The sequence below is a fragment of the Molothrus aeneus genome, chromosome Z (genome assembly GCF_037042795.1).
Source record: "Molothrus aeneus isolate 106 chromosome Z, BPBGC_Maene_1.0, whole genome shotgun sequence".
NCBI classification, from domain to species: domain Eukaryota; kingdom Metazoa; phylum Chordata; class Aves; order Passeriformes; family Icteridae; genus Molothrus; species Molothrus aeneus.
In genome coordinates, this window is record NC_089680.1 from 69,254,344 (window position 1) to 69,281,643 (window position 27,300).

Genomic DNA, 27,300 nt, shown 5'->3' on the forward strand with positions numbered 1-27,300 from the left:
TGATTGCTCCCCCCAAAAAATGAAATACTGCCCAACTTCCTAAAAATCCCGTCGCTCCCAGGGAGGTCCTTCCATCCCGGGGAGGGAGACAAGCAGCTGTGTCAGTGGGAATTCTGGGAATCGGGCATTCCTTGAGACAGAAGCATGCCTCTGAGCATGTACCCAGGGAAGCATTTTTGGAATCCCAAGAGCGCCGTGTGCTCGGGGAGGGCCAGCGCAGCCTCCCGTGCTCTGCCGGGGCCGGACCGGGCTCACCGGGCTGGCGGCAGCGCTGGGGCCGGGTCGCTGCTGGGGGGTCCCGGGCAGACCCCGCGGGGACCCTGCGAGCGCGGGCAGCGCACGCACAGCGGGAACCGTCCCCGGAGCCGTCCCGGCCGCGGGATGGGGGCTCGCGGGATCTCCCGGAGCTCTCGGGGGATGCTGCCCCCGGCCCGTCCTGCATCCCCCGGGGCCGAGCCCCAGCATCGCTCCCGCTCCCACTTCGCCTTGGCCGGGCACCGCCATCGAGCCGGAGTGGGAGGAAGAAACATTAACTCCGGCAGCTGTTTCTTGACCCCGGCTGTCAGCCCTTGCCTTCCCCCAGAACGGGGCGCGCTTGAGGGGGGGGGGGGTGTGTGGGGTGTTTCTGCTCTTGTTTTATTTTTTTTTATCGCTTAAAATAAATTAAAAATTTAAAAAATTAAAATTTAAAAAATAATAAAATGGTAAAAATTAAAAAATAATAAAAATTAAAAATGAAAAATTTAAAAATAAAAAAAAGAAAAATGAAAAAACTAAAAATTAAAAATAAAAAACTTTAAAAATTAAAGATTAAGAATTTAAAAATTAAAAAAATTAAAAATGAAAAAAATAAAGATTAAAAAATAAAATTAAAAAAAATTAAAATTTCAAAAAATTAAAGATTAAAAAAATTAAAATAAAAAATTAAAAATGAAAAAATTTAAAAATTAAAAAAAAGGAAAAAATCTAAAATTAAAAAAAATTTAAAAATTAAAATATCTGGATTGAGAGAGCGCGGCCATGGGGGGCAGGCGAATGCGGGGTGAAGTTTTGGGGGGGGAGGTCAATGGGACCCTGCACCACGTCCCCCTCCCGGCGGGGCGAGCGGGGGGGGGGGGGATGTGCGCGGCCCCGTGCGCGCTCCCGTGCGCGCTCCCGTGGCGGGGCCGCGCTGGGCGCCCGCAGCAGCGGCAGCAGCAGCGGCAGCGGCAGCGGCAGCGGCAGCCGCGGCAATTCCCCAGCATGGGCGGCTTGAAACTGCTGGGGCTGAATAGCATTTGCTGTTCCGGGCCCGCGCCGCCTCCCGCCGCCGCCGCCGCCGCTCCTCCCGCTCGCCTTGTGCTGACACAGGCGCTGCCCGGCCCCCCGAGCCCCCCGAGCCTCCCCGGGTCCCACCCGGCCGTGCCCGGGTGCGGATGTGCGGTACCCGCAGGCGGGGCAGGCTCCCGGCGCTGCTTTGCCCGCTGGTTGTTGTGGGGGTTTGGTTCAGTGTTAATTTTGGGGGGTTTGGTACACGTGTGGAAAGGAGCTGTCAGTCGGCTGGCCGGGTGTCACTCGGGATGGGGTTTCAATTTCACAGGCTGGGGAGGATGAAAAGTGCCAGAAATGCCCGTCCTTGTGCCCTGGAGCAGGGAGGCACGGGGTGTTTGGGCAGGTGTGCCCACACCTGCAGCACTGGGCAGGCCGGAGCTGCGCTCCCCGCCCGCACCTCAAGTTGCGTCCACGCATTGCGAAGGGTTTGGGAGGTTTCGGGGAGGGGGGGTGGTGGTTTTCTGTTGGCTTCGTGTCCTCCGTGCCCTCCGAGCCCTCGGAAGGCTTTGTGGAAGGAGCATTAACTCTTTGCAGGGCTCAGCACGCACATTCCCCAGGCGCAGCCCCGGGCCGGCCGGCCAGCCGGGCGCAGCGCGGGGAGGAAGGGGAGGAAGGGGAGGAAGGCAGAGCAGGAGCACTGGGGATGGAGGCGATGGCCCCTGGTCGTGGCTGGGTCCGGAGGGGCGCAGGAATGGATCCGCTGCCAGCATCGCTCCGCGCCCCGCTCCCGCTGGCGCTCCGTCCCCTCCAGCCCCAGCGGGGAACAGCAGCTCCGAGGATGGATGGATGCTGGAGTGAAGATGCCCCTGGGGGTGTGTGTGATGGGGACACGGTGTGAGGAGGAGGAGGAGGAGGAGGAGGAGGGCTCTGAGGGCTGGCACCCAGCGCAGCCAGCGCTCCAGGGGCTGAGTGAGCAGCGCGGTGAGAGCAGCGTGATCAGCCTCACTGGCTGGACGAGTCATCCCGGCCGAATTGGTGAACGAAATAGTGAAATTGTAGTTGGATATTGTAAACTAACCACAGGGAAAATAAAAATCTCGAGCACGTATGTCATACATTGATCGAAGGATATTTGTCTTAAACTAGCAGAGATTATTCTTTCCCTTTAGGTAGAGTGGGAGTACCTGTCTGTGACTCCTCAGGTTCATACAAACCTCCTTTTTCTGAGGTGATCAGGCATATTTTTGAGCTCCTCTAAACTTAATTTGATTGCAGCTGGTGAATAACTTGTGTTATGGCGTTTTTTTTAAATAAAAAATCATGACTGTACCAGTGAAAGCTCACTGATGTGTCTTGGAATGTGGAGCTGCCTGAGCACAAAGCAGGAACCTCTCCCTGCCCTTTCAAGAAAAATCTTATAAACTTTCTGGAAAATACTGTTCTAGTGCTTAAATTGTGTTTCTTCTTTCTGTCTTTTTTTTCCCTTTTTTTTTTTTTTTTTGTTGTTGTCTTTATGTTTAGTACAATTGTGTTTTGGGGGAAAATTTAGTTGAAATTCCTGTACTAATTTGCTGAACATTTGCTGCTTTGCCAGCTGTGAGTGCAGGTGAGGCATCAGCAACCACATTGGAGGACAAGTTTCCAGATACAGAACCAAGCAATACATGTGAGATATATAAATGTGTATCTATAAATATATATTACATATAAATTATATTACATATGGCTATAATATCAAATATTGCATGTATAAGTATGTCCTGCAGGGTTGTCTAATGCAAGTTTAATAACAATGCAAGTGTAGAGAGCATGTTGCAGTAGACTAAAGACAAATCCAGTGGAGCAGGAGAGTTGTCCTAAATCTATTCAGAACCATACACAAAGACTACTGTAATTTTAACTGCATTCTAAGTGCATCTTGTGCATATCCTTAATCCAGATGCAGCATTTACCACTCATGAAGAGGGTGGCATCTGGGCAAAATTGTAATTATCAGAGTCTGTAAGCATGAGGCTTCTTTGCAGGACCCCTCAGCCGCTTCCACAGAAGCTGGTGGTGAAGTCCCAGAGATCTCAGGGGTACAGGGTTAGTTTGCTAAAAATATTATGGTAGTAAAAAATAATAAAATAATAAAAATAAAAATAATATTAATCATATTAATATTAATTTTTTTTTTTTTTTGAGGAGAAGAGTAAGCAGTTGGGAAAGCAAACTCTTTCATGGCCAATGCAGCCCAAATTGACGTTTTCCTGAAGTTTTCATGGTAAGTTTTTGTTCTTCCCCATTGCAGTTGATAACCATCTCTGTGATATTCTGTGCAGGAGCAATTCCACGTTCGTGCAGATGCCAGTTTTAACCCAAGAGTGCCTTGCCTGCAGTTGGAATCTGGTCTCTGGTGTCTCTGTCGTGTTTTTACATGCTTAGCAGCAGAGTGCTAATGAAGGCATGGTGCAGGGAGGGTGTGCTGGTTTTATGGCTGGCTAAAACACAGATTTAGGTTTGAAAATGAAGGTGCTAAAAATTTGATTAATGGGGTCTGGATAAGCAGTTAAGCAGTGCCTAATGGATTAAACTACAATAAATACCCAATGTGTACTTCTTTTTCTGCAAAAAGTCGCGTTGTGTTGTCCAATTATTAGAGAAATTTCTTAGGCTAGAAGGAACAATTGCTGAATTATTTTTAGCCCAATCATTTATGGTTATTATCTTTTGAATTATTTTGGGTTTGGCCAGCAGTCTATTTGTTGGTACAGTGGCTACCAATCTTCTTGTCATGAGTCATGGCACAGTATTTCAGTTACCCCTGTGGACAAAATCTTAAATCTTCCCTTCTTGTGGCAAAACTTACAATATTAGGAAATTACTTAAAGAATAGGCCAAACAGCCATTTGCAAGTGGCTTAATTCGTCAGTGTGTGCAATAAGAACACAGAGGCATGTGAAATGTGGATTTAACATTTCAGTGGCTCTCCAAAATGTGAATTTGGCCAGCAGAGGAACTTGGTGGTAAACTGAAGTTTGTATACCCTACTAGTGGTGCAGAGCAAATATTGACTTCACAGTCCTGGAGCAGACAGTCCTTATGTCAGGGTAACCTTTTCAGTAGAAAGTGCTCCAAAATTAAGAGCTTTTTCCTTGCTGATGAGAAAGATTAAATCTGTAGTCATAGGGTTGAGTTTGATAAGAATAGGGATCTTGGCTTACAAACAAGTTTATTTTTGTGGGTTTCTTACAAAATTCCCACACAGTTTCCAATGTCCAGATACTGTTTTGTGTGCCCTTTATATTTTCTGTTTTTTGGGGGGAAATGGTTGCTGCATGTTGCATTTCTAAGTCTTGATGCCATTACTTCTGGATGCAACATCGCCAGGCCTGCATTAATCTTTGAAAATATTCTAAAAATGTACCTTTGTAAACTGGAATAATGGGAGCACTGGAGCCTGCAGCCAGTGTTGGAGCAGCAGGTTGTATTCCCTGTAAAGAAATTAACTGAGCAGGGTATAATGAGCACTGACTGGTTCCTGGGAGTTGAGGGGGAAGGAGTGGAACCAGAGCAGAGCCCATGCTGCTGTGTTTCAAAGCAGGGTGTGAGAGGAATTTGGAGCAAGAAAATGTTTGGGCAACCTTCTCCTTTTGTCTGAAGAAAGAAATAAAGAAGAAGGAAAAGAAAAAAAAAAGAATAAATCAGTTAATTTGAGAAAATTTTTTTTTGGTTATTTTTAAAGGGAAGAGTTAGAATGATCCTTTTCCTGCCAGGAAAAATCCTCATGATATGCTAGGAAGCTCTTCCTTGCACGTGGAGGAGGAGGACAGCAATAAGACAGGGACTCCTGAGGGACCCACGTTCCACCACGGCAACAAACCCATTTATTTTTTGTGCCAACACCAGAAAAGCAAGTCTGTGATGCTGGTACGTCCTGCAGCTAAAACCTTGGGTTTTCAGGAATTTTGAGGGGATAGCCAGTGGGGAAATCAGAGAGGCTGGGGAGGACAGAGCAGCTCCCAAAGTGACCCTGGAAATGTTCCCTCCATCCCTGTGAGGGACCCTGGCACCACGCTTGCCCACAGTGAAGGTTCCTCTGAATGAGTGGGAAGCCTTCTTCCACACACTTAAAATCAATTTAATAATTCTATCTTCCAGCCTGGGTTTAAATAAGAGCAGCAGCAACAGATTAGAGACTGAGTAAAAGAGCATTAAAAAATACATGGCTGCTCATTAAAAGAGTTTAATCTAATCTGTGCCCTCAAAAAGGTGGGCAAACACAATGCAGGCGAGCCACTAATTACCACATCAGAATGCTGATGTGTAAAATGAACAAATTGAAGCTAAATTCTCTGTTCTGACACTGCTGAGTACTAGACTTTGCAAATGTAATAGTATTGAACACATTATTTTATGTACAGTATGAACAAAATACTGACAGTTTTGTTAATACAAATGGTGCTCTTCAGAGGACCCCTTTTCTAGAGGGAGGGTCACCTAAAATCCTGGAAAAATTTCCATTTTATAGCAACAAAGAAAAAATAAATGTAATTTTAATCCCTTAATATTTTCCCTAAAGTTCTAAAGGGTACTTCTCCTCAATAGGAGAACCAAAATCAGAGTGAAGATTCCAGAGAAAAGTTCAGTCAAAATAAAACCAAGAAGAATGTTCAGAATGCACTGTTCTCAAAACAGTGCATTTCAGGATTTTTTTTTAATGTCCTTGAAAACATATCTGGGGGGTGATAAGGAAAGCAAAATTTTGGGGGAGTTATTTTATTACACATAAACAAAAAAAAAAACCCACCCCCCAAAAAAACCCCAAAACTCCAAACCAAATCAAACAAAAAAAAATACCCCACAAAACAAACAAAGAATCAAACAACAACAATAACAACAACAAAAATTACCAGAAGAAAGAAAATGCTCAAAAACATGTTGATCTCAACTCCCAAATTCTTACCTTATCTGGAGAGTAGCTATTGCAACCCTTTAATGCAAGGTCAGCACAAAAACAAAGACAGAGATAATGCAAAGGTTATGAGGCTGGTTTTGCTTTGTGTGGTGGATTGTGGGAGGATGCAGCGATTTGTTTTTTATTTGATTGAAAACTGCAGCTTTCTTTAACTTTCCAAGCATGTTTTAATTGGATTGCAAGTATTGTACTGACTCCTCATTGATAAAATTTGAATAAATAATGAATTTCAGCTGTAACTGAAATGGATTGATATTAAGAGTGATTTTAGTACAGAGCAGTAACTTTGTGTGACAAGAACGACTCAAAGTCCAAACACAATTGTGGCACTGAAATGGAAAAACCACTGGGTGATAAAATATGCTTTTTAGCATCAAATATGCAAGTGGTGAACAATGCAGGTATTCCCCAATGAAATAAAACTCAGGGAAATGAGTATAAATAAAAACCCAAACAAGCTCTGATCCGTACAAACTTGTCCTGCACACACCTTCAAGAAATATTGTATACGATCAAAAGGATTGTCTGCAGTTTCCATATGATACCATCACTCTGTGGCTGGCAGTTCATGCTATAGCTCATGGATACAAACTTTGAAGAATATTAACAATATCCCGTCTAATGGCCCTGTGTTTTTTGCACTCTCTGCCTCGGCATGTCTGCTCAGGGAGAGACTTCTTCCTTCCAGCCTTCTCTCACTGAGAGGGTTTGTGAGTTTGTGACGTTGCTCACACTGAGAAAAGATTTAACCTGGCACTGAAGTCCTGAGTAAACAAGCAAACAAACAAAAAAAGAGAGCACAGAATGGCCAAGAATGAGCCATTTCTTCACACTGCCACGCTTTTCCTGCTCATCCATCCCATTAGGCAGCAGGGCAGGATTGGAGCAAAGCACATGTAGGACAGAAAAGTCCTGGTTTTGGGGTTCCTTTTGAACATGGGTTTCTCAGAGTGAAATCTGTCTGAGCCAAAACACTTCAGTGTTTCCATTGTTTCTTTATAAAGCTGCAGCTCAAACGTGTCTAAAACACTGGGTAAGGTCTGGCGAGCTGTAAGTGCTGATGCTGTAGACTTGCACACAAACAGCACGGGACAAAAGGACCCACACTTGGAGGATGGATCTATGCTCCAGAGGCAAGGCCAAGTGCCAGCAGAGTCATGAAGTTTATGTTAAGCATTGCAGTGTAACCACATGCCCTGGAATGAATTACTGAGCTTCTTAAATGGTCATGCTAATGTTTTTACTTATGAGTTCTTACCTGTAGAGGTATGGTCTCATAATTACAGTAATTACAAGGCTTATGAGTCTCATCACTCAAATCACCTTGCTCCCTCAAGACATTCTCAAAATTGCTATCTGTCTGATTCCCACACACCGAAAAGGTAATTTTGGAGTAAAGTTTCCACAATGTAAAAAACAGCTCGAATAGTCAGAGGAAAGAAATACACAGCTCTGTTATTCAAACCCCTTCTCACATGCAGTTTTCCTTCCTAAGCTCACCGAACCTCTTGTGAGCAGGGAGGCAGCCAGGGGTTAGTGAGGAGTTGGTGTGGGGTGCTGCAGAGTGAGAACTTATTAACTGAGAGTTTATTAACTGGTGCCTGAGTTAATGCCCAACAAGTGATGGGAAGGAAGAAATATTTCTCTGTAGTGCCACTGCTGCTGTTTCCAACAGCACCAGCCAGAACGCTGAGAGCTGCACTGAGGCCCGCACTGGCAGCGTGCTCAGGATTAAGGTTGCGGAATGTTTCTGGGCTTTGGTTTTTTCTTTTAGAGTTGTAGAATCATGGAATCACAGGTTGGTTTGGCTTGGAAGGACCTTAAGCCCCTCCAGTGCCACCCCTGCCATGGCAGGGACACCTCCCACTGTCCCAGGCTCCCCAGTGCCCAGCCTGGCCTTGGGCAGTGCCAGGGATGCAGGGGCAGCCCCAGCTGCTCTGGGCACCCTGTGCCAGGGCCGGCCCACCCTCACAGAACAATTCCTAATTCCCAATTGTTCCCAATATCGGGAACAATTCCTTCCCAATATCCCATCTAACCCTGCCCTCTGGCAGTGGGGAGCCATTCCCTGTGTCCTGTCACTCCAGGTCCTCACCCAAATTCCCTCTCCGACTCCCTTTTAGGTGCTGATATTAATTTATTGTGCCACTGGTTACTGGTTCCCACTTGGATGCTGAGTGATTTCCTGTAACTTTTTGGATGCAGCCATCCAGCCAGGTCCTTATCCATCCAAGAGTCCCTCCTTCAAACCTGTCTCTCCAATTCAGTGCCAAAGCCTGAGTCTACACAGAGCTAAGTAGTTCTGCTATGAAAGCAGAAATTATTTAGAATGCAAAAGAAATCTTGTATCCTACAGGGAATAGCTGTATGCTTAATTTTGAAAGTTCAGAATTGCCTTATGGCTAAATATGTGCATGTGTGAAATCTGGAATTTGTGGAGATGTGCTGTTAGCCCCCAAATACATAAGAGAAAAACAGGAGAAAATGTGAAAGAGGAACGTTTAGAAATGCACCCTCTTTCACAGTATAGCAAAGAGTTATAAAAAAGACATTTTCTTTTGCAAGAATATTGAGTATATTTTGTATATAAATTAAATTATTAAAGATATATGAATTCTGCTTTAAGACCCTAATTAATGCCTCTTTGGAAGTAAGATGGAGGGGCGTCCAGTGAAGAGAGAGAGAATGCTATAAATAGAAACCCCAACAAGAGGGCTGCTGCTGGAATGTTCATGATACTGTGGAATCCAAACAAGCAGACAGAGTTCAGCAAATGAAATGTACGGTAACAGGAGTCCCACTCTCTGAGTGCTGTACCTCGTTTATGTCTGACTTTACATCACGAACAGAACAGTTACAGTTGATGTGATTTGTGGCAACGTGAGATTTATAAATGCCTCCCCTTTAGCCTTTTCTGGATTGAGCTGGAAGTGCTCCCCATCATGTCCTCTGAAAAGGAATACTGGTTGCTGAAGTAACACTGGCTCCTCAGGAGCAACCAAGGGAATTGAGGGCAATGTGGTCACTTTGGACCTTTCAACTCTAATAAATTCAAACCTGGTAAATCTTCAGGTGCTTTTTGATGACATGGTTCTTAAGAAAAGACTCACAATTATAACAAACTTACATTATCCCTGGTAAGCCTTTATCTGATAATATAACCAGTAATAACAAAGCAGTAGGGACCTAAATCGAGACTTGTTAATGTTGTATTTACTGGTGTGGTGAATATGGTTCCAGGCTTGAGCCCTTAAAACACCATTTTACAGCCTCCCATTCCCCACCACACTGCCATATCTCCTTCAGACACCAACATTGTGGCACCTGGGAACGGTTTAGTGAACATGTGGGGCTGGGTTAAAGGTTGTACTTGCTGGTATTAGAGGCTTGCCCAAACTCAAAGGTTAAGATGAAAAAGAAAAATTAAGGAAATTAACATTTCTTGCTAGAAATATCCTCCCTAAGCTCAATTAAAAATGTTTCCTTTTTACTTACTTAATATCATGTCTCAAAATCCTTCAGTTACAGTGGTCTGATTATCTCATCATCCTGCCTTCCCTTCCCTTTTACTCTGAACAATACTGTACATTTTCATAGTAATTATACTTTGATTTTCTATACACCCGTGCTCTCACTTGAGTGTCTGAAAGGGCCTTAAGTACTATTGAATTGATCTTCAAAACACCTCTTCCATTATCCTCCTCATCCTCATTCCGCAGGTAGGTGGAAATAGCAGCAAGGAGCCAGTGACCTGCGAAAGGCAGTGGAGGGAGCAGGGGCAGAGATGGAAGAAGGTGAGAGCTGAAAATGGGTGGCACCAGCCTCACCATTATCCCCCAGCAATTCCCCAGCTGATAAAACAGGATAGAACAGCTGTTCCTCGGCTTCTGGAAAGCCACCACGAGCTGTCATCTCCCAAGGTGCTTTTAGCCACCTCAGTGTGTAAACATTTTCCTGGAAAAGGCAAGATAATTTACCAGACAGACAACATTTGTAGGCGTTGTTGCAAACATACACGGATACGTATTTTTACATGAATGAAATACGACTATCCCTAAAGCGACGTGGCTTGACTGGGCAGGAGAGGGGATAGGAAAAGTTTCCAAGAGTTGGGATAAAAGGGATTGAGCAGCAAATGACCTGGATTTGGGTAAACTGTCGGGACGGCAGACAAAAGAACCATGGCTGGGAAAGCGATGTTGCTGCTGGGTGGATCTCCTTTGAATTGGTGCTCGGGGGCACATTCCACTAGTCTTACATGCAGAGCAACCACCTCTCTGGCCTCTAAAAATCACGTACAAATGTATACATCGTACACCAGGGACCCACCGTTTAATTTTACATCGTATTTAGGCTTTGTTTCTCGAATTTAGCTGTTTCTCTGGAAATTCCTGGGAAGAGGAATTGGTCTCTTCAGCGTGATTTAGTCTGAGTCTTAAGAGGATTTACCCGGGTTTGTCATTCCTCAGGTGTGGCAGCCCCAGCACTAGCCCGGATTATGCAGAGTGATTGCTGGGCTGGATGAATTCTGACTGAAAGCCTCCCTGACTTCAGCAGAGTCGCACGGGCGGTGAGTTTGGCCCGTGGGTCCCATTGTTATGGTAAGGAGCTGTCAGTGCCGCGCACAGATCGGGGGAGCTGGCGCTGATGAGCTGCTGAAGCTAAAGCGTGCTATTTCACAGTGTTATTAAATAAATCATTCAAATTTCGGTGACAGATTGCTCTCAGGCTCTTCTCTTCCCGACTTCCTTTGACTCCTGCTGTATTATTTACCCGGTGAAAGTGCTGCACAATGGCTGGGGCTGGGGATTGGAAGTGGTTTGGATAACCTCTACCCCCTGCCCTGCCTGGAATCTTCCCGTGTGGTATAACTGTGCTGTAGGTAAACACTTGAGTGAACCCTTGTGCCAGGGTAAATTTGGTCAAGTGGGGCCAGCGCTTTTGGGAATCATGGACTAAAAGTAAGAAATTCTCGGGTAAGTATTGGTGTGGGGGCACGAGAGTACTGAAACTGCAAGAACCTGGTGCTGGAATTCTACTGACACGGCTTGGAGGGTTGGAGCCCAACAAATCCTTTTTTTTTTGCACGCACTTCTGCAGTGGAAATTGTCAGCAGTTTCAGGGTCAGGAAAGTGTTCCAGCAACATTCAAAGGATCATCTTGCCTGATATACGCAGTGATTATGCAGCATGCTGCAGGTTTCAAACTTCACCTGAATAAATGCACAGATGTTATGGGGAAAAGAACCACCAAACCCAAACAAAACTAGATTTGACAATACCTCTAATTTAACTGCTGATGTGACTTTTGGAGGTTCTGGTAAATTCCTGGACTCTGCAATTCAAAAAAAGGAAAAAAAAAGTGAGCCTTGTCCAAATAATGATAAACAAAAGCATGAATGTTATAAATAAACTTATTTAATAGAGTATTTGATGAAGTCTAGCATAGAGGTGATATTTTAGAGGTTAGCATAAATACTTAGATATTTATGCCAACCTCTTCATTTTAGGCAGCAGGCCTTTTCTGTGATGTAAAGAAAATTCTTATCATTAACAAATGGGAGAAAGAGGTGTATTAAAAATGTATAGTTAGAGGGCATGATCTTCTCTGGGTGAGGACATAAAGCAGGGATTTTTTCTCCAGTGCCACAACTGTTCTATTAGGAATGCCACAGAGCAGTAAAACGATAAGAAATCCTCGGGGAGGGGAGGCCTGAAGGAGAACTGCATAATCCCTTGTTTCAGGTTACTTTGTTTCTGCACCCATTTAACTCATATTTTAACAAGTGGCTTTGAAATGATCACAGAGAGACCATCACCAGACTATGCACTTGTGCTTACGAGACATTTAATAACATTTTTTTCCCAAGTAAACTTTTAAATTTCTTGCAGAAGCAGCTCCAATCTGCTGTTAATAAACTCACACTAGTGTTACCAGCATACCCTCTGACAGCACAAAGCAGTTTAATTTTGTTATTGTAGATCCATGTCCACAGCCCATTGGATGTTTTCTAGGGTACAGAAGCCCAGAGCCACATCATAACCTCCTCACAACTCCCAAAAACCACCTCAACCCATGATAATCCCCCTGTAGTTCCCCAAATCTCCCCAAATCCATAACTGCCCTATAGCCCCCTGAGACCCCCCAGAGCTGCCCCAAATTCATGATATGCCCTCATAGCCCCACAAGCTCCTCCTGAGCCCCCCAATCCATTTCACCTCCCCATTAACCCTCTTGTCCCTCTAGAACGCCCACACCCCCCATAGCACCCCAAGACCTCTCCAGAGCCCCTTCAAATCTATAACACCCCAGGGCCCCCCAACTCCTCTGCACTCTCAAAATCCCCTGCAGACTTACCAGAACCCCCATAACTCCCTGATAGCTCCCCCAGACCCTCCCAGACCACCACAAATCCCTGATAAACCCCATTATCCCCTTTGGCCTCCCCAGACCTCTCCAAACACCCCCATAATCTCTCTATATCCCCCTACAGTGCCCCAAATCCATAACATCCCACAGCACCCCCAATCCCCTTGTGCCCCTCAGACCCCCATAAACCCATGAAATCCCCCTGTAGCTACCCCAAGAACACCACAGCCCCCCAGACCTCCCCCAACCCATGATAATCCTCCTAATAGCTCTCTTAACATCCCAGGACTCCCTTAAACCCATGATAATTCCTTTTAGCCCCCTCAGGCACCCCCAAAGCTCCCCCCAGGCCCCTTGTGCCCCTCGCCAGACCCCCCAAACCCACAGATACCGCCCCACAGTTTTCACCCAGCTGCCATCAGGAGGTATTTCCACAGCTCTGGCGTGTCTCCAGCGTGCCAAAAGCACGCTGCAGTTGTGCCGCTCCACTGCTAGGTATGGAACTGGCATTTCCCCCTGGGATCTGAGCAGTCAGAGGAGGATTTCATGGTCTCTAATAAGAGAAATTAGCTGTTACTAAAATAACAGGGAGTGATAACACTCTGTGGGTAACAACCTTACTGGGAAGGGCCTCAGTTGGACTCTGAGCTTAAGCTCCAGGGCTTGTCGCTTTGCTGTCACAGGCAAGGAGAAAAACAGGGAAGAAAGGGAAATGAAACCAAATCTAACACTTGGAACAGTGCCTGTGGTGATCCTCAGAAATCCTGGGGTCAAACATACAGATCCCATACATCCCTGGCGTGCAGGGTGTTGTGTGCATGCTGTGCTGTGACATCAAGGACAACTGTTAAGTCCAGCCTGCTGGGACACAACCTGTGCTGCATGTACTATACATAAATTCCGTAACAAAAATATACAGAAATACTTTTAAACTCGTGTTACTTCTTGCTTGGCTTCTGCATAGTTTCTGCTGTTGAACTACATTATTTTACAAAAAAAAAAAAAAAAATCTATATATATTTAAAACCCTTTCACCTGTGTAGAATTTCCCTTTCAATCTTCAACTAGATCGGTCTCCTTAGGTAAAAGAATTCTTTAGACCTGTACCAGAAGAGTAATTCACTCTGGATCTTATAAATATGTTTAATTTATGTTATTTGCATAAAAGTAATTCTAGTTCTAATCTACCTACAAAAATATTTCACACACTGCACTTTGAACTTGTTTTTGACTCTTTAGTGAACTTAACACTGTGTCATGGTCAAGTCAGTCAAAAACAAGTCATGGGAAATCAGAAATAATGGGGCGTTGTAGTTTGCTGATTCAGTAAAACAAGAGAGACTAACTTGTTTATTTATTAGAATTAAATATATTTACTACAGTTCCAAGTGTATCCTCTTACTAATTTCTTATAATAATGACCTTTGCTCCACTGCCCACAGATATTTTAATGCTGTTTTGACCTAGAACTTGTGAGCTAATTAGAAAAAAACCTTTCTGCATCAAGCAGTCCTTCTCTTCTCTTCTTGCAACATCCTCCAAACTCAATTTCCCTACTCAGGAGCTCCACTTTTGAGACTTTCAACTGTTGCTACCTTTTGTATGAATGGTGTCAGTATTTCCTAGATAGCCTGTGTCAAGCTGAGTTTGATATATATTGGGCTAATAGGAGACAAAAAAATAAAACAAGAAAGAAACATGAATAACAGTGACTTGAAATGAATACAAAACAAATAAAAAAAAATCTGAACTCTGAAAGATTTATTCAACTTTTATGTCAAATGGAAAAGGTAGGAAAAATTGCTAAAAACAGAAGGTGGCAACAACTGCTGCATTGTGACTGTACTTCCTTCAGTTCTGATTGGAAACATTTGCCACTGGAGTGGAATAAAAACCTTCATGAAAAATGAATGCTGTTTGTGTACCTCTCAGATTATTTCCTTTTGAACTTTCAGTGCAGTCACGGGGCCCAAGAGCTCAAACAGTCAAGGCACAGAATACAAGTTGACAAAATTCATCTCCATTCAGCAGCCCAGCAGTTACCACAGTCTTCAACAGGTCACTTCATTCCTCCTTTTCTGCCAGCAAAAGGAAAAATAAGACTACTTGTGTACCTCACAAAAGAAGAGCAGTATTACAGTGATTACTGAAAAACAGAGTTTGTTAACAATTCTGAAAAAGTAACTGTCCACTTACCAAGTTCTATCAGGAGACAGGATTTTGACTACTAAGTCTCCTAAACAAACACAGCAGAAAAATGCAGAATATCTTATTTTTAATTCTTATTACATATTAGTACAGAAAATGAAGAATCTTTGTGTTACAGCACAGGTGAAATGGTTTGAGCATGCTGTCCAAGACATTCTCAGAAGCATTTTGCTTCGGCTACACCATTATTTCTGATTTTTCCCACCTGGCAATATTCTTTTGTTACAAAACTTTGCAAACATTGCCAGGCACTGGCAATAACAAATTATTATCTCTTTTTGTCCTAGCAACATCACTCAGCGTAAGAAATTAGGAGTAATCAAAGAACAAAGTGTAAGAAGTAGCATTAGAATTACTGTGAGGAATTACTTTGTCAGGAGATGGAGCACACTGAGGAAGATTCATGGAATGAAATGTTCATGGTGTTAATTGTGCCAGTCTGGGAGCTGTAATGTCACCTTTTCTCCTTTGGAGAGTGGAGTGCTGCATGAACTGCTCGACTGATCAAGGAGTTTGGGCTGGAGCCGCACTTCCTGGGACAAAGGAGAAGGATGAAGAGATGAAAAAGACCTTTCAGAGGTCATTCAGTCTGGCTGATAAAGGATTATTCTCCACAATCTTTATTTTGTTCAGCTCTAAAATTCCCAATCAACTAAGTCCCTACAAGAACTGTAATTTATTTACTCTGGAAATTTTTTCATTTTGATACTTGATAAAAATTTGGTATTGGTATCAATGATTTTGCTCATTCATCATCATCCTCATCAATGATGATATATGAAAAATATATATATATTCTAAATGCATAATAATATATTTAGAAGAAAATTAAATTGTCTAATGACCTTTTAGTGCATTTAAAGCAGTGATACAAAGAACAGGGCTATTAATGCTCCTGCCTGGCAGAGATGAGATGGAAACCTGAAGCATTTTTCAGGCAAAAGGAGGAAGAGAGGGGAGAGAACCCCCCACTTTGGGACTTCTTGTCCAGTAATTTCAGAGCCTCAGCAGATGAATTTCCCTTGATAAAGAGGCACACACTGCAATCTACTGCAGTGCCCTGGCAACGGGACTGGAGATGACCAAGCTGATACCAGGTGCTGCAGGAACAGAATTTCACTCTGCTCAGCCTTATTTTGTCAGCCATGGCAACTCCTTTGTCAACTTTGGTGCAAAATCAGGGCCCTCTCAGCCACTTTTTACACGAGCCATGTCTCAAACCCAACGATTCTTCCCTAAGATAATCCAGAGAGACAGTAACAAAGCTAAAATTAGAAATCGGGAGCTGTAGCTTCCAAGGAAATGCACATTACGTGACACTTTTTCATTACCACATGCATTTACTGTTAGCAAAAATGGCCTAGAGAGAACACTCCACAGTGAAAAATCCTCCCCCAAAACTCAGGGGTGGGTGACAACGCGGTGTTTTACTCAACAAATTAAAAAAAAAAAAATTAAAAGAAACAGTAAAGAATTATATAAATAATTAATTCTGATGATTAAATAAGAGCTATAGCATCACAGCCTATAATGGCATCACCCAAACTATGCAGCTGATTTAAAAAATGATGTATGCAGTGATAATACCAATCTATGAAGGCACCATAACCTGTTCAAATAATACAATTAATACACATCATACAATTAATAATTCTCCAGAATAAGTTAATGTGGTAAAACTTCATTTATATATACACCTAACGTTGAAAATTGTAAACCTATATGGAACATTTCATTGATCACAAGTGGTGAAAATCATCTTTGTACATGAACTCTGGTATTTATTTGAAGGACTTGGCTGCTAACAGGAATTTTAAGAAAAAGACGCTTTACTTCAGGAATATGTGAAAAGAAAAGGAAGAAAAAGGAAAAGGAAAAGGAAAAGGAAAAGGAAAAGGAAAAGGAAAAGGAAAAGAAAAAAGCTTTGGCCCTCCTGAGCTCTCCACACCCAGCAAATTACAAGGAAATTTGGAAGTGCACAGTTGGGAAAATGTCACATCACAACCCAACAATTGCATACAGAAGCTTTCCCTGAGTAGTGTGGTCTCCAGACTGGTGGGGTAGCTGTGGTTTACTATACACACAGCAGTCCTAGAACTATTTAAAACAGCAGGTAAAACAAATATTTTATATCTGTCCTCTATTTAATATTTTAAATAGTTAAAACAAGAATTTTATGTCTATCCTCTTGAAGTGCATTCTGCACACACTACCTTGGACTGCCTAGCTGTGCCAGGCAAGATTTTACCACTGGAAAAAGTATGGTTTAATAGACTCTTTAATTCAGAAATAATTCCACCACCATTTGCATAGCAGAACAGCTTCAATGATCCTCCCAAATCCTCAGACCTACAGGCAATTACAGAAACAGCACAGCTGGGTAATGGATGGAACGCTGGAAAACATGCTGGCACCTCCTGGAAATGGCCTAGGAAGCGCTCAGGTGACCCCCCTGCCATGTTAACTCCACACCACCTCCTCCTCAAGGAGTAACATTACATATTTATCCACCGGGGACAGGAAGGTGACGAGGCCTGCTATAGCCGAGCTCTTGGTGTAAAAACAACCTGGGCTGGCTGCACGGAGGGCTGGCTCCTCCCGGGCTGGCTGGGCACTCCCTCACCTGCTCAGCGGGCTGGGGTGGGTGCCTGCAGCCCCCAGGCTCCCTCATGGCCCCCCCAGGGCCTCCACACCCCGCAGGCACCTCCGCCCCGTCCCTCCCTCATGGCTCCCAGCCCTTCATCCCTCATTCCCACTGCCCCTCCAATCCCTCATCCCTTCCAGCCCTGCTGTCCCCCATCTCTGCCACCCTCAGCCCCGGACCACACCCCACTTGTCCCCCTCAACTCTGCAGCCCCTCAGCCTTCACCCCCCCGAGCTCCTCATTCCCTCACCCTCCTCTTTTCCTTCGTTCCTCTCATTCCCTTTATCTCCTCACATCCCTTATCGCCCTCATCCCTTTCGTTCCCGGCATCCCGCCATTCCCTCATCCCTCTCATTCCATCACTCCTTAATCCCCCTCACTCCTTCATTCCCTCATCCCTCTCATTCTGCCATTCCCTCATCCCTCTCATCCCCCCATCCCATTCCCTGACTCCTTTATCCCCCTCACTCCTTCATTGCCTCATCCCTCTCATTCCTTCATCCTCCCAATCCCTCATCCTTCTCATCCCTTCATTCCCTCATCCTTCTCATTCCCCCATTCCCTCAGTCCTCAATCGCCCTCACACCTTCATTCCCTCATCCCTCTCATCCTTCTCATTCCTTCACACCTCATTCCTTCATCCCTCTCGTTCCCTCACTCCTTCGTTCCCTCACTCCTTCATTCCCTCACTCCTTCATTCCCCCACTCCCTCATCCCATTCCCTCACTCCTTTATCCCCGTCAGTCCTTCACTCCCTCATCCCTCTCATCCCCTCATCCCCCCATTCCTCCATCCCCCCATTTCCTCACTCCTTCATTCCCTCATCCCTCCCATCCTCCTCGCTCCCCCATTCCCTCACCCCCCCCATTCCCCCCTGATCCCCTCACTACCCCATCCCCGCCCCCGCCGACCCGCGCGCACGCGCACTCGGCCCCCGTCCCCTGCCCGGAGCGGCGGAGCCGCGCATGCGCAGCGGAGGCGGGGCCGGCGCGCTCCGGGAGCGGCGGGAGGAGGAGGAGGAGAAGGAGGAAAAAGAGGAGGAAAAGGAAAAAGGAGGAGGAGCGCACGGTACGTGAGGGGCGGCGAGCGGGGCTGGTCCCTCCCGCTCTCCCCGACCCTGGCCGCCGGGGCCGGGAAGACCGTGGAAAGGAGGAAAAGGGAAAATCTATGCGGGGCTTGCCTGGCCTCCAGCAGCCGGCCAGGCCCGTGTCCGAGCGCACGGGATTCCTTCACGGAGTCTGGAGAAGGGAACGCTGGCAGGGCATCCCATCAATGCATCCCAACATCTCCAGGGGCTGCCAGAGCACGGGCCGGGCTCTGCTCGGTGCTGCCAGTGCCAGGATGAGCAGCAGTGGCCATCAAATAAAGGGCAGCGAGGTGCAGGGCAGCAGGAGGGAGAACTTGTGTCCATGGAGGGACAGCAGAGCCCTGGAACAGCTGCCCAGGGAGGGCCTGGAGTGTCCCTGGCTGGAGACATCCCAGCCCCAGCTGCACCTTCCTGTGCCCCCGGCCAGGGCATCCTGCCTGGGCAGGGCTGGGCTGGGGAGCTCCAGAGGAACCCGCCAGCCCCAGGGGTGTGGGATTCGGTGCTTCTTCACAGCTGCCGTTTTCCAGAAGCACACAGTTTCAATCCTGTGAGGGAGCTGTGCACTCTTCCTTTTTCAATGAGGGCGGTTTGCGTCCCTTCCTCAGGGCTGGGGCACTTGGGGAATTGCAGAAACACCTGCACTGTATGTTTCCTGCTTTTCCCCTTTCCTGGCATCCAGGAGGCACAGAGCCTTGGGTTAAGTGCCGTTGAGAGTAATGTGTTTCAAGTGCTAATAAATAACTTCTGTCGTGGGCAGGCAGGATGATGATGTGACTCAGGGACAGATACTGAAAAATAATGAGCATTGCGTGACATGCTGTGTCACTTGTATTTCTTGTTAAGGAGAGGTGTGATCTGGTTGTAATAGTTACAGGTAATTGTTGTGGTAGCCACTGACAGGACAAGGAGAATGGCTTTAAAATTGGAAAAAGTAGGTTTGGAGTAAATAATGGGAAGAAATCCTTCCCTGTGAGGGTGGGCAGGCCCTGGCACAGGGTGCCCAGAGCAGCTGGGGCTGCCCCTGCATCCCTGGCAGTGCCCAAGGCCAGGCTGGACACTGGGTCTGGGAGCAGCCTGGGACTGTGGGAGGTGTCCCTGCCCATGGAACAAGATGAGTTTTATGGTTCCTTCCATCCAAACCATTCTGTGATTCAGTGGTTTGTTTGTGGTGCTGCCTGATGTCCACAAACACATTAAACCAGCTCTGTTTATGACACATCCTCATTGAAATGGGCAAGGGTGGGAGGGGGGCAAGCAAAAATGACAAAATTATCTGAGAAAAATTTCATCTTCAAAACCCTGTGAGAAAACCCTTTGAGGGACAGGGAAGGTTTTGAAACCCTATTTTTGGGCCACAGAGAGCTGCACTGCAAAATACATGTTAAAAGTGCAGCTCTGGGCTGCCCAGTACAGGGAAGACACCACAATACTGGAGCCAGTCCAGCAAAGAGCCCCAGAGGTGGTTAAGGGTGTTTGGTGAGGCAAGGTTTAGAGAGCTGGGAGGAATGAGCCTGGAGAAGAGAAGGGGTCAGTGGGATTTTCTGAATGCCCTTAAATACATGGTGGGAAGGAATGAAGAAGATGGAGCCAGGCTTCCTTCAGTTGAGGCAACAAGCACAAACTTATAGGTAAATGCTTCCAGTTTAAACAGAAGAAAAGAATATTCCCTGCTGTGGTAATTGAGCATTGAAACAGGTTCTCTAGAGAGGCTGTGGCTTCCTCATCCTTGGAGATAGCCAAAACCCAGATGGAAACAAACCCGAGCAACCTGCTGGAGCTGACGCTGCTGAGAGCAGGGGAAATGGACCAAAGGTCTCTTCCAGCCTCAGCTGTTCTGCAGATTCATGATTCCCTGATGGAATTGAAGAAAAGTCTTTGTGTTATTTAAAGCAATAGAGCAATAGTTTTTTTTCCTTATGCTTTGTTATTTTGCTATTCAGCTGCTATGATTTAGTGAAATTTCTCGGTGTTTTTCTCATCTGCCAGCACTGACCTTCGGTTTGCTCTGCAGCTATCCTGTGGCATGGCAGGTGAAGAAGACTTCCTTTTGGAGGAGAAAAGATTCAAGCAGTTCTGTGAAGAGTTTGTTAAGCATTCACAACAGATAGGAGATGGCTGGGAGTGGAGAGCCAGCAAGGTAAAGCAATCACAGCGTTGGCTTCTAGAGGCTCTTGGTGGGCTTTTTGAGCCACCACGAGGTGAAACATCCTTTCAACTGCATGGGCGTGTTGAGGTGAGGGCTTAGGCCCATGCAGGTTTTGGACAGGGCTGTGGATCTCTGAATCATGGCCAATCTATCAAAACCCTTGTTCAGCTCTGGGCAGAACCGAACAATCAATGTGGTGTCTCTGTGAAATTCAATCCCTCCTACTCTGGTGAGGTTTTGTATCCAAGGTTCACTTTAACCCTTTAGGCTGAAATAGCACATAGCCTTTGTTCTAGATCCTTGGCTTAGTACTTTCATTGCAATACCTGTCAGTTGCATACAGCAACCAGAAGTATCTGCCAGTATTCATGATCAATTCTTATTATTTGCTGCTTCTCCATAACTTTCAAACCTCTGCAATAATAACTACATATTGTTTCTAGGTCATTAATCAAAATTTTAAATAGCACAGGGCTAAGACTAGTCCCAAAGGACCCCATTAGAATCACTTCTTTTATGATGATTTACCCATTTTTTAAGTTACACTTTGAGATCTGTGAATTAATAAATTTTCATCCTATAGCATGTGATAGATCAGTGTGGGATTGTTTTAATTATTTTAAATTTCCACTTGTGGAATCCACAGATATCTTAGGAAATTCTGAGCATGTATTGTTCCAACTTGTATGTTTATCAACCGAACATGTCTTCTGAAATTACCCTGACAAATTCTGTTTTCTTAAAGAAGAATGCTTTTCTATACATATTTTTTCATTTACTGAGTTCTACATGACTTTTGTTATTTTGCTCAGGATACTGTCAAACCAATAAGTGTATAAGTACACAAATTATCCAGTATATGTATTATAGTGTATAAATATATATTGATACAGTATATAAAAAATTATTGTTACAGTATATGAAGATGTATTGATCCATGCTGGCTTTCTCCAGCATGTAGGTTTTCATGTTCTCTTTTTTGTGTATTCTATCTTTCTATTGTAGAAAATCTGCTACTGTAGCTTTTTCTTTTTTCTCTTTAGAGTTTAATGGCTTCAGTGTTTTCCCACTCATGTTTTCATGAATTTTTTTGGAGAAAAGTCATGCTTTTTCCAATGTGTGCCATCGTTTTTACATGTGTAGCTGTACATTAATATTTGTAACCCTTCCATCACAGACAATCAGAGTTTCAGTAAGAGGGAGAAGAGGGAGTACCTTGGACTTAGATTTGTTCTATTGAGGAGTTTTTATAAGAGTGCAAATATTAGCCAAGTGTTACAATGCACCCTTTCTTACAGAAAACCATTTGAAACTTTAGATTTCAGTTCAAGGCTATATTTGTGAGGATTTATTCAACAAAGAAAGATGCTCTGAGCCTCTACTGGGAATTTAATACATGGGTCAAAGTCTGAACTTTCTGTGAAATAAGAAGCTTTGCTGGAAATAGCAGAATGAGATAGATTTTTTTGTTCTCATATAAAAAAATTCTAAGAGGGTTGTTTTCTTTTTTTAATGGGCCAAGTTGGCGACTCTGTGATTTCAGTGTTTGATAAAAACCTGGCCATGGAGACCATCCATTTACAGTGTGGAGTCTGAGAAGAAAGCTTTTCCTCAACAAGATGTCTCATTGTCTTTTTGCCTTTTTTCCTTTTTAAACCAGTATATGTGTTGTGGGTAGTTTGGGGCACTCTTAATTTTGCTGATGTAATGCACTTGGATCCCATTCCTCATTCCTGACTCACGTGAATAGACCCATTGATAGCAGAGAGACCACACAAGTGAACCAGGCTGGTAGAACTGTGTTCCCGTGTTTTCTGTGGAGATTAAATTTAGATGATGAAATACTCATTGTTCTCGTGGAGCTGGCTCTTGGTGCACAAGCTCACATGGCCCAGGCAGAACCCTGTATTTATAGCTGTAACTGAAGTGTTCCAAATGATGTTATTTTTATAATGTGTTTTCTTGGTTTGGGTTTTTTTTTTCCACCGGAAGAAAGCTGTAAAAAAGCCAAGAGCACCTCTCCTGCAGGAGCTGGTGGAGCTGAACTTGGGTGCTGCTGTTAAGGATGAATGGTTAAATCTTGCTGTGGAGGTCGAGATTTAGCTGAGGAAAACAAGGCCCTGCTTGCTCTCTGCTTTGTGTTTGTTTCACATTTATTGAGGTTAATCCAGGTAATCACACCAAAAGCTGCATTAGTTCCCTTTGGCTTTTGGTACAGCTGCAGTAGGAAGGGACTCCCTTAGCACATTAGTGGGATCAGGGTTCTGGCTACAGCTGTGATTTACAGGGGTGTAGAAGAGTACAAAACACCACGGAGTGCAGCAGGAGGGATGCTGCTACAGAGACTGCTGGCTCCAGGTCTCCATCCATCCATCCATCCATCCATCCATCCATCCATCCATCCATCCATCCATCCATCCATCCATCATCCATCCATCCATCCATCCATCCATCCATCCATCCATCCATCCATCCATCATCCATCCATCCATCATCCATCCATCCATCCATCCATCCATCCATCCATCCATCCATCCATCCATCCATCATCCATCCATCCATCATCCATCCATCCATCCATCATCCATCCATCCATCCATCCATCCATCATCCATCCATCCATCCATCCATCCATCCATCCATCCATCCATCCATCATCCATCCATCCATTCATCCATCCATCCATCCATCCATCCATCCATCCATCCATCCATCCATCCATCCATCATCCATCATCCATCCATCCATTCATCCATCCATCCATCCATCCATCCATCCATCCATCCATCCATCCATCCATCCATCATCCATCCATCCATCATCCATCCATCCATTCATCCATCCATCCATCCATCCATCCATCCATCATCCATCCATCCATCCATCCATCCATCATCCATCCATCCATCCATCCATCCATCCATCCATCCATCCATCCATCCATCCATCATCCATCCATCCATCCATCCATCCATCCATCCATCCATCCATCCATCCATCCATCCATCCATCCATCCATCCATCCATCCATCATCCATCCCTGTTTTCTCGTGGCACTCACAGAATGCAAGGGCTGTGAAGTTTGGCTGCACTCTCCTGGCGGGGGAAGAACCAGGTTCAGGGAGGAGGAGGAGGAGGCTCAGTCCAGCCCTGCTCTGGCGCAGCTCGCTGTGCCGTGGGGCATTTCTCCTCTGTGGGTGGCTGCAGCCCTTCTTCTGCTGCTCTTAGTTGCACAAATACTTGTGCAGGGATCTTTCCTCCTGCTGGCACTGGTGGGAAGCTCCACGAGGAGATGCCTGAGAGGGAGTTGAGAGTGAAAGGAGTGGATTTTCTATCACCAGTTTAGGCTTAGTTTTTCTTTCACCGTTCTCTGGGCACTGGGTTCCTCCCTGCATAGGCTGCACTTGGCTCTGCAGCCAGGACTTGCAGGAAGATTTGGGGGGTTCATGCTCTTAACAAGATCTGTTGAGAAAATCAGGCATAATGTAGAAGAAGTCAGCAATGTAATTGGCTGTACTGTTTCATGCTTAAAAATCAATGGAAAAAGTACACGTAGAGTGCATTATCCTTTTTTTAATGTGTGAAACTTGATCAGAACAAAGTAAACAAGTAGCTCATAGTAGATTTTGGAGGTACATTTAATCTACAGTGTCTTTGGAAAGAGAGAACTAGTGTGTCAGTATAAAACCTGTGATGGTTTGAAGGTAAAAATAAATGGCATAAACTGTGTCAGCAATGACAAATTAACCAAAGAGTTAAATCATAGTTAAATTTGCAGTCTTGTCTAAAAATTTAGTGCTGTTAATGAATTTTGTAGTGAGACTGTTTTGAATAGAATCCTTTTTCATCAGATGTTGTGCATATGCTGTTTGTCTAAAATAAAATGTAATGAAACAGCTAATAAACTCCCAATTTATTTGTTTCCTTTGAGAAGTAAATCCTCAACGAGCAACTACTGTTCTTTGTGTTCTGTACTTGCTTTCTTCCTTTCAGAGTGTACCTGTTATTAAACATTTTCTCTCCTCTTGCTCCTAATTAGGAAAAATAAAATGTCCAGGTAGACAGGCCAGTAAAGCAGGAAAACTCCTAAACCTTTCTTCTGCCACTCTGGGATTGTTCAAGGACACTTAACAACTGTGGCCTGGGAAGCAAAATGATAAAATGGGAACTGGGAGAAGGCACAGCTTCGTCTGTTTTCTCTTACATTTCACCTCAGAGGTGATCAAGAGAAGGAAACAAGTTGTGACTCTGCATACATAAATTCTGGAGCGGTTTTGGTTTTGTTTTGTTTTCAGAACTTTGTAAAGTTAGAGGGGGATACAGAGCAAAACCAAACCAACCTCGCAAGAGTTGGGACGTTCATCCTGGCATGAACGCATTGAAATAGGTCAAAATTGCTAATAGCTCCTCATCTCTTCATCACCTTGGTGCACTGCCTTCCTGTTCCTAGGCACTTATCCTGATCCCCAGGGTGCCGTTGTCTTATTCCATTAATAGCTGTATTAAACTTTATTTTTGCTGTTGAGGTCTTTGACTTCCTTCAACACCAAGAGCTGGTGTAAACCATCCGTGAGAAGGTGCTGAGGAGCACTGCAGTCATCAGTGCCTATAAAAAGACTTGGAGCCTGTGCCTAAATACCATGCTCTGTTTATTTTCTAGAACAGTGAAGGCATTTACCATTTTGGTTACGAAAAAATGTCTTTTTTCTTTCTCTTTTTCTGAACGCAGGACCTTGGTGATGGTTACCTTAGTAAGACACATTTCCAAGTAAGAAACAGACACATCCCACCAGACCTCAAGGAGAAAAACAATGATAGCGCTGAACAAATGTTATTTGCACATGTAGAAGTAAGTACACGTTTTTGAACTTATGTGTTTATAAAATAAGTAATAAAAATAAAAACCACTATGCTAGTAAGTCCTTCCAACAAGACTTCAGATCTGAAGTTACCAGTGGCTTTGAATTAGTTGTCATACAGTTATAGGAAAACTAATTAATATACCTCATTGAGCTGTATTGATGATGAAAATTGGGAAGAAATGAAAAAGATTCCAGCATCCTTTGTGTAGGTGTTCTCCTCATAGAATAATATTTCTTGGCATTTTTGTTCAGTAACATTAAAGAATTTTTTTTTTGTGTGTGTGTGTTTGGAAAAAGGTTAATCATCAAGATTTATTTAACTTAGAGGTAAATGTTAGTTAAAAGAATAAAGGAAACTTTGAGGTTAATACTCACTTGAAGTGATATTTATTGAATAAGACTTTTATACTCAATGGCTACTTTTCTGCTGTGGAACTGACTTAAAGACTGAGCAATTTTTTGAAACTGGTGGGGGGAAATGAGGTGTTCCTGAAGGAGAATAAGTGTCTTTCTTCCAGAAAATGAAAACTCTGGTTGGACTGATCTGAATAATTACTTGCTTGCTTGAGTCTTCATTAGAGCTACAGATTATTGACCAATTAGGATATACATGACAGGGATGCCCTCCCTTGTTGTGTTGTTACCTTAAAAAGGAAAATAAATCTTGGATTATAAATAGACTGAAAGCAATGTACTGTGTATGCTATAAGCTGTTGAATAGGTGGATGTGGTAAACTTTGCAGTTACCTTTTTCTGCAATTCCTTTCCTTTTTTCATCAGCACTCTGATTGCAATTTTTTTCCCCACTGAGACTCTGGTACATTTAAGACATTTCTGGTCTGAAATGAGTATTCTTTTGGCCTGGTTTCTAAAGGAAATGGCACTTAAAACAATTGTGCTATTAGGCTGTGACACAGTCATTTCTACTGATTTTTGAGCTCACTCACAGGTTTCAGCTGCCTTTAAAGAGGGATAGATATCCAAGTTGTTTAACGAATAGCTGAGGCATTTTTCAAGTTTTTCTTTAAATTGTATTCTCGTATTTTGTAGAAAGAAGGTGGGTATCAGTGCTTCAGGGGTTGTCATTTAATTGTCATTAACAACAGTGTTTGTTTACTTCAGTCCTGACTTGTAACAAGAGATTACTGTTTATATTGGAAATTGCTCTTGATTATTGTGACCTTTTTTTCCTTAAATAATGAATCAAGTCTTCGTTGTAGAGTGCATTTTAAAAGAACACCTGTAAGAAGCTATTTAGTCCTTTTCTGGTGTCAGTTACAGAAAATATCATAAAACAAAAGAGACTTCAGAGTCTCTTAACACACGGAAATGTTAAATACACTGAAATATTATAATAAATAATACCCTGAAATAAGATTCCAGGCCAAGTTTTGTGATTTATCAAGATACTGAAGCGAGCAGTCCTTGAGATATTTGGAAAGATTTCTTCGTTTTGAGCCACAGTAATGTGCAGGTTGGAAGGACCCTCTTTGAGAAGGAGCCTTTGTACCTGTCATGTAGGAGCAGTAAAGATGAAGAGTGAAACAAGAGAAAGGTCTCAGAAAATTGTGGAGGTTATTAGACCATAAGGAAAATAATTTACTTTCTTCTCCACAATATTCAATGCCTAATAGATACAATGTAAAATTTACATTCTACATTGAGCTGAAGGGTAGCCAGACTGTTAAAGTTATTTAATCTGTCAAATAGGAAAATGAAATTTGCTTTGGATATGTACAGTAAAGCTGTGTGTTTAACACTAAGAAATATGAAAAT

General features: G+C 43.9%; 1 protein-coding gene across 3 annotated transcripts in view; it reads left to right on the forward strand.

The window, feature by feature from the left end:
* Positions 1-18,414: 18,414 nt before the first annotated feature.
* Positions 18,415-27,300, forward strand: part of ATG10 (autophagy related 10) — a 77,693-nt gene continuing 68,807 nt past the window's right edge. For 2 of the 3 annotated variants that reach the window (XR_010785293.1, XM_066569152.1), the window contains exons 1-3: positions 18,419-18,497; positions 20,528-20,653; positions 25,392-25,511. Coding sequence is in view for 2 of the 3 variants with exons in the window: in XM_066569152.1 (XP_066425249.1) it covers positions 20,540-20,653; positions 25,392-25,511 (234 nt within the window). In the remaining variant the exon portion in view is untranslated. Of the gene's footprint in view, positions 18,498-20,502; positions 20,654-25,391; positions 25,512-27,300 lie in introns of all 3 variants that reach the window. The other variant, XM_066569153.1, reaches the window with a different exon arrangement.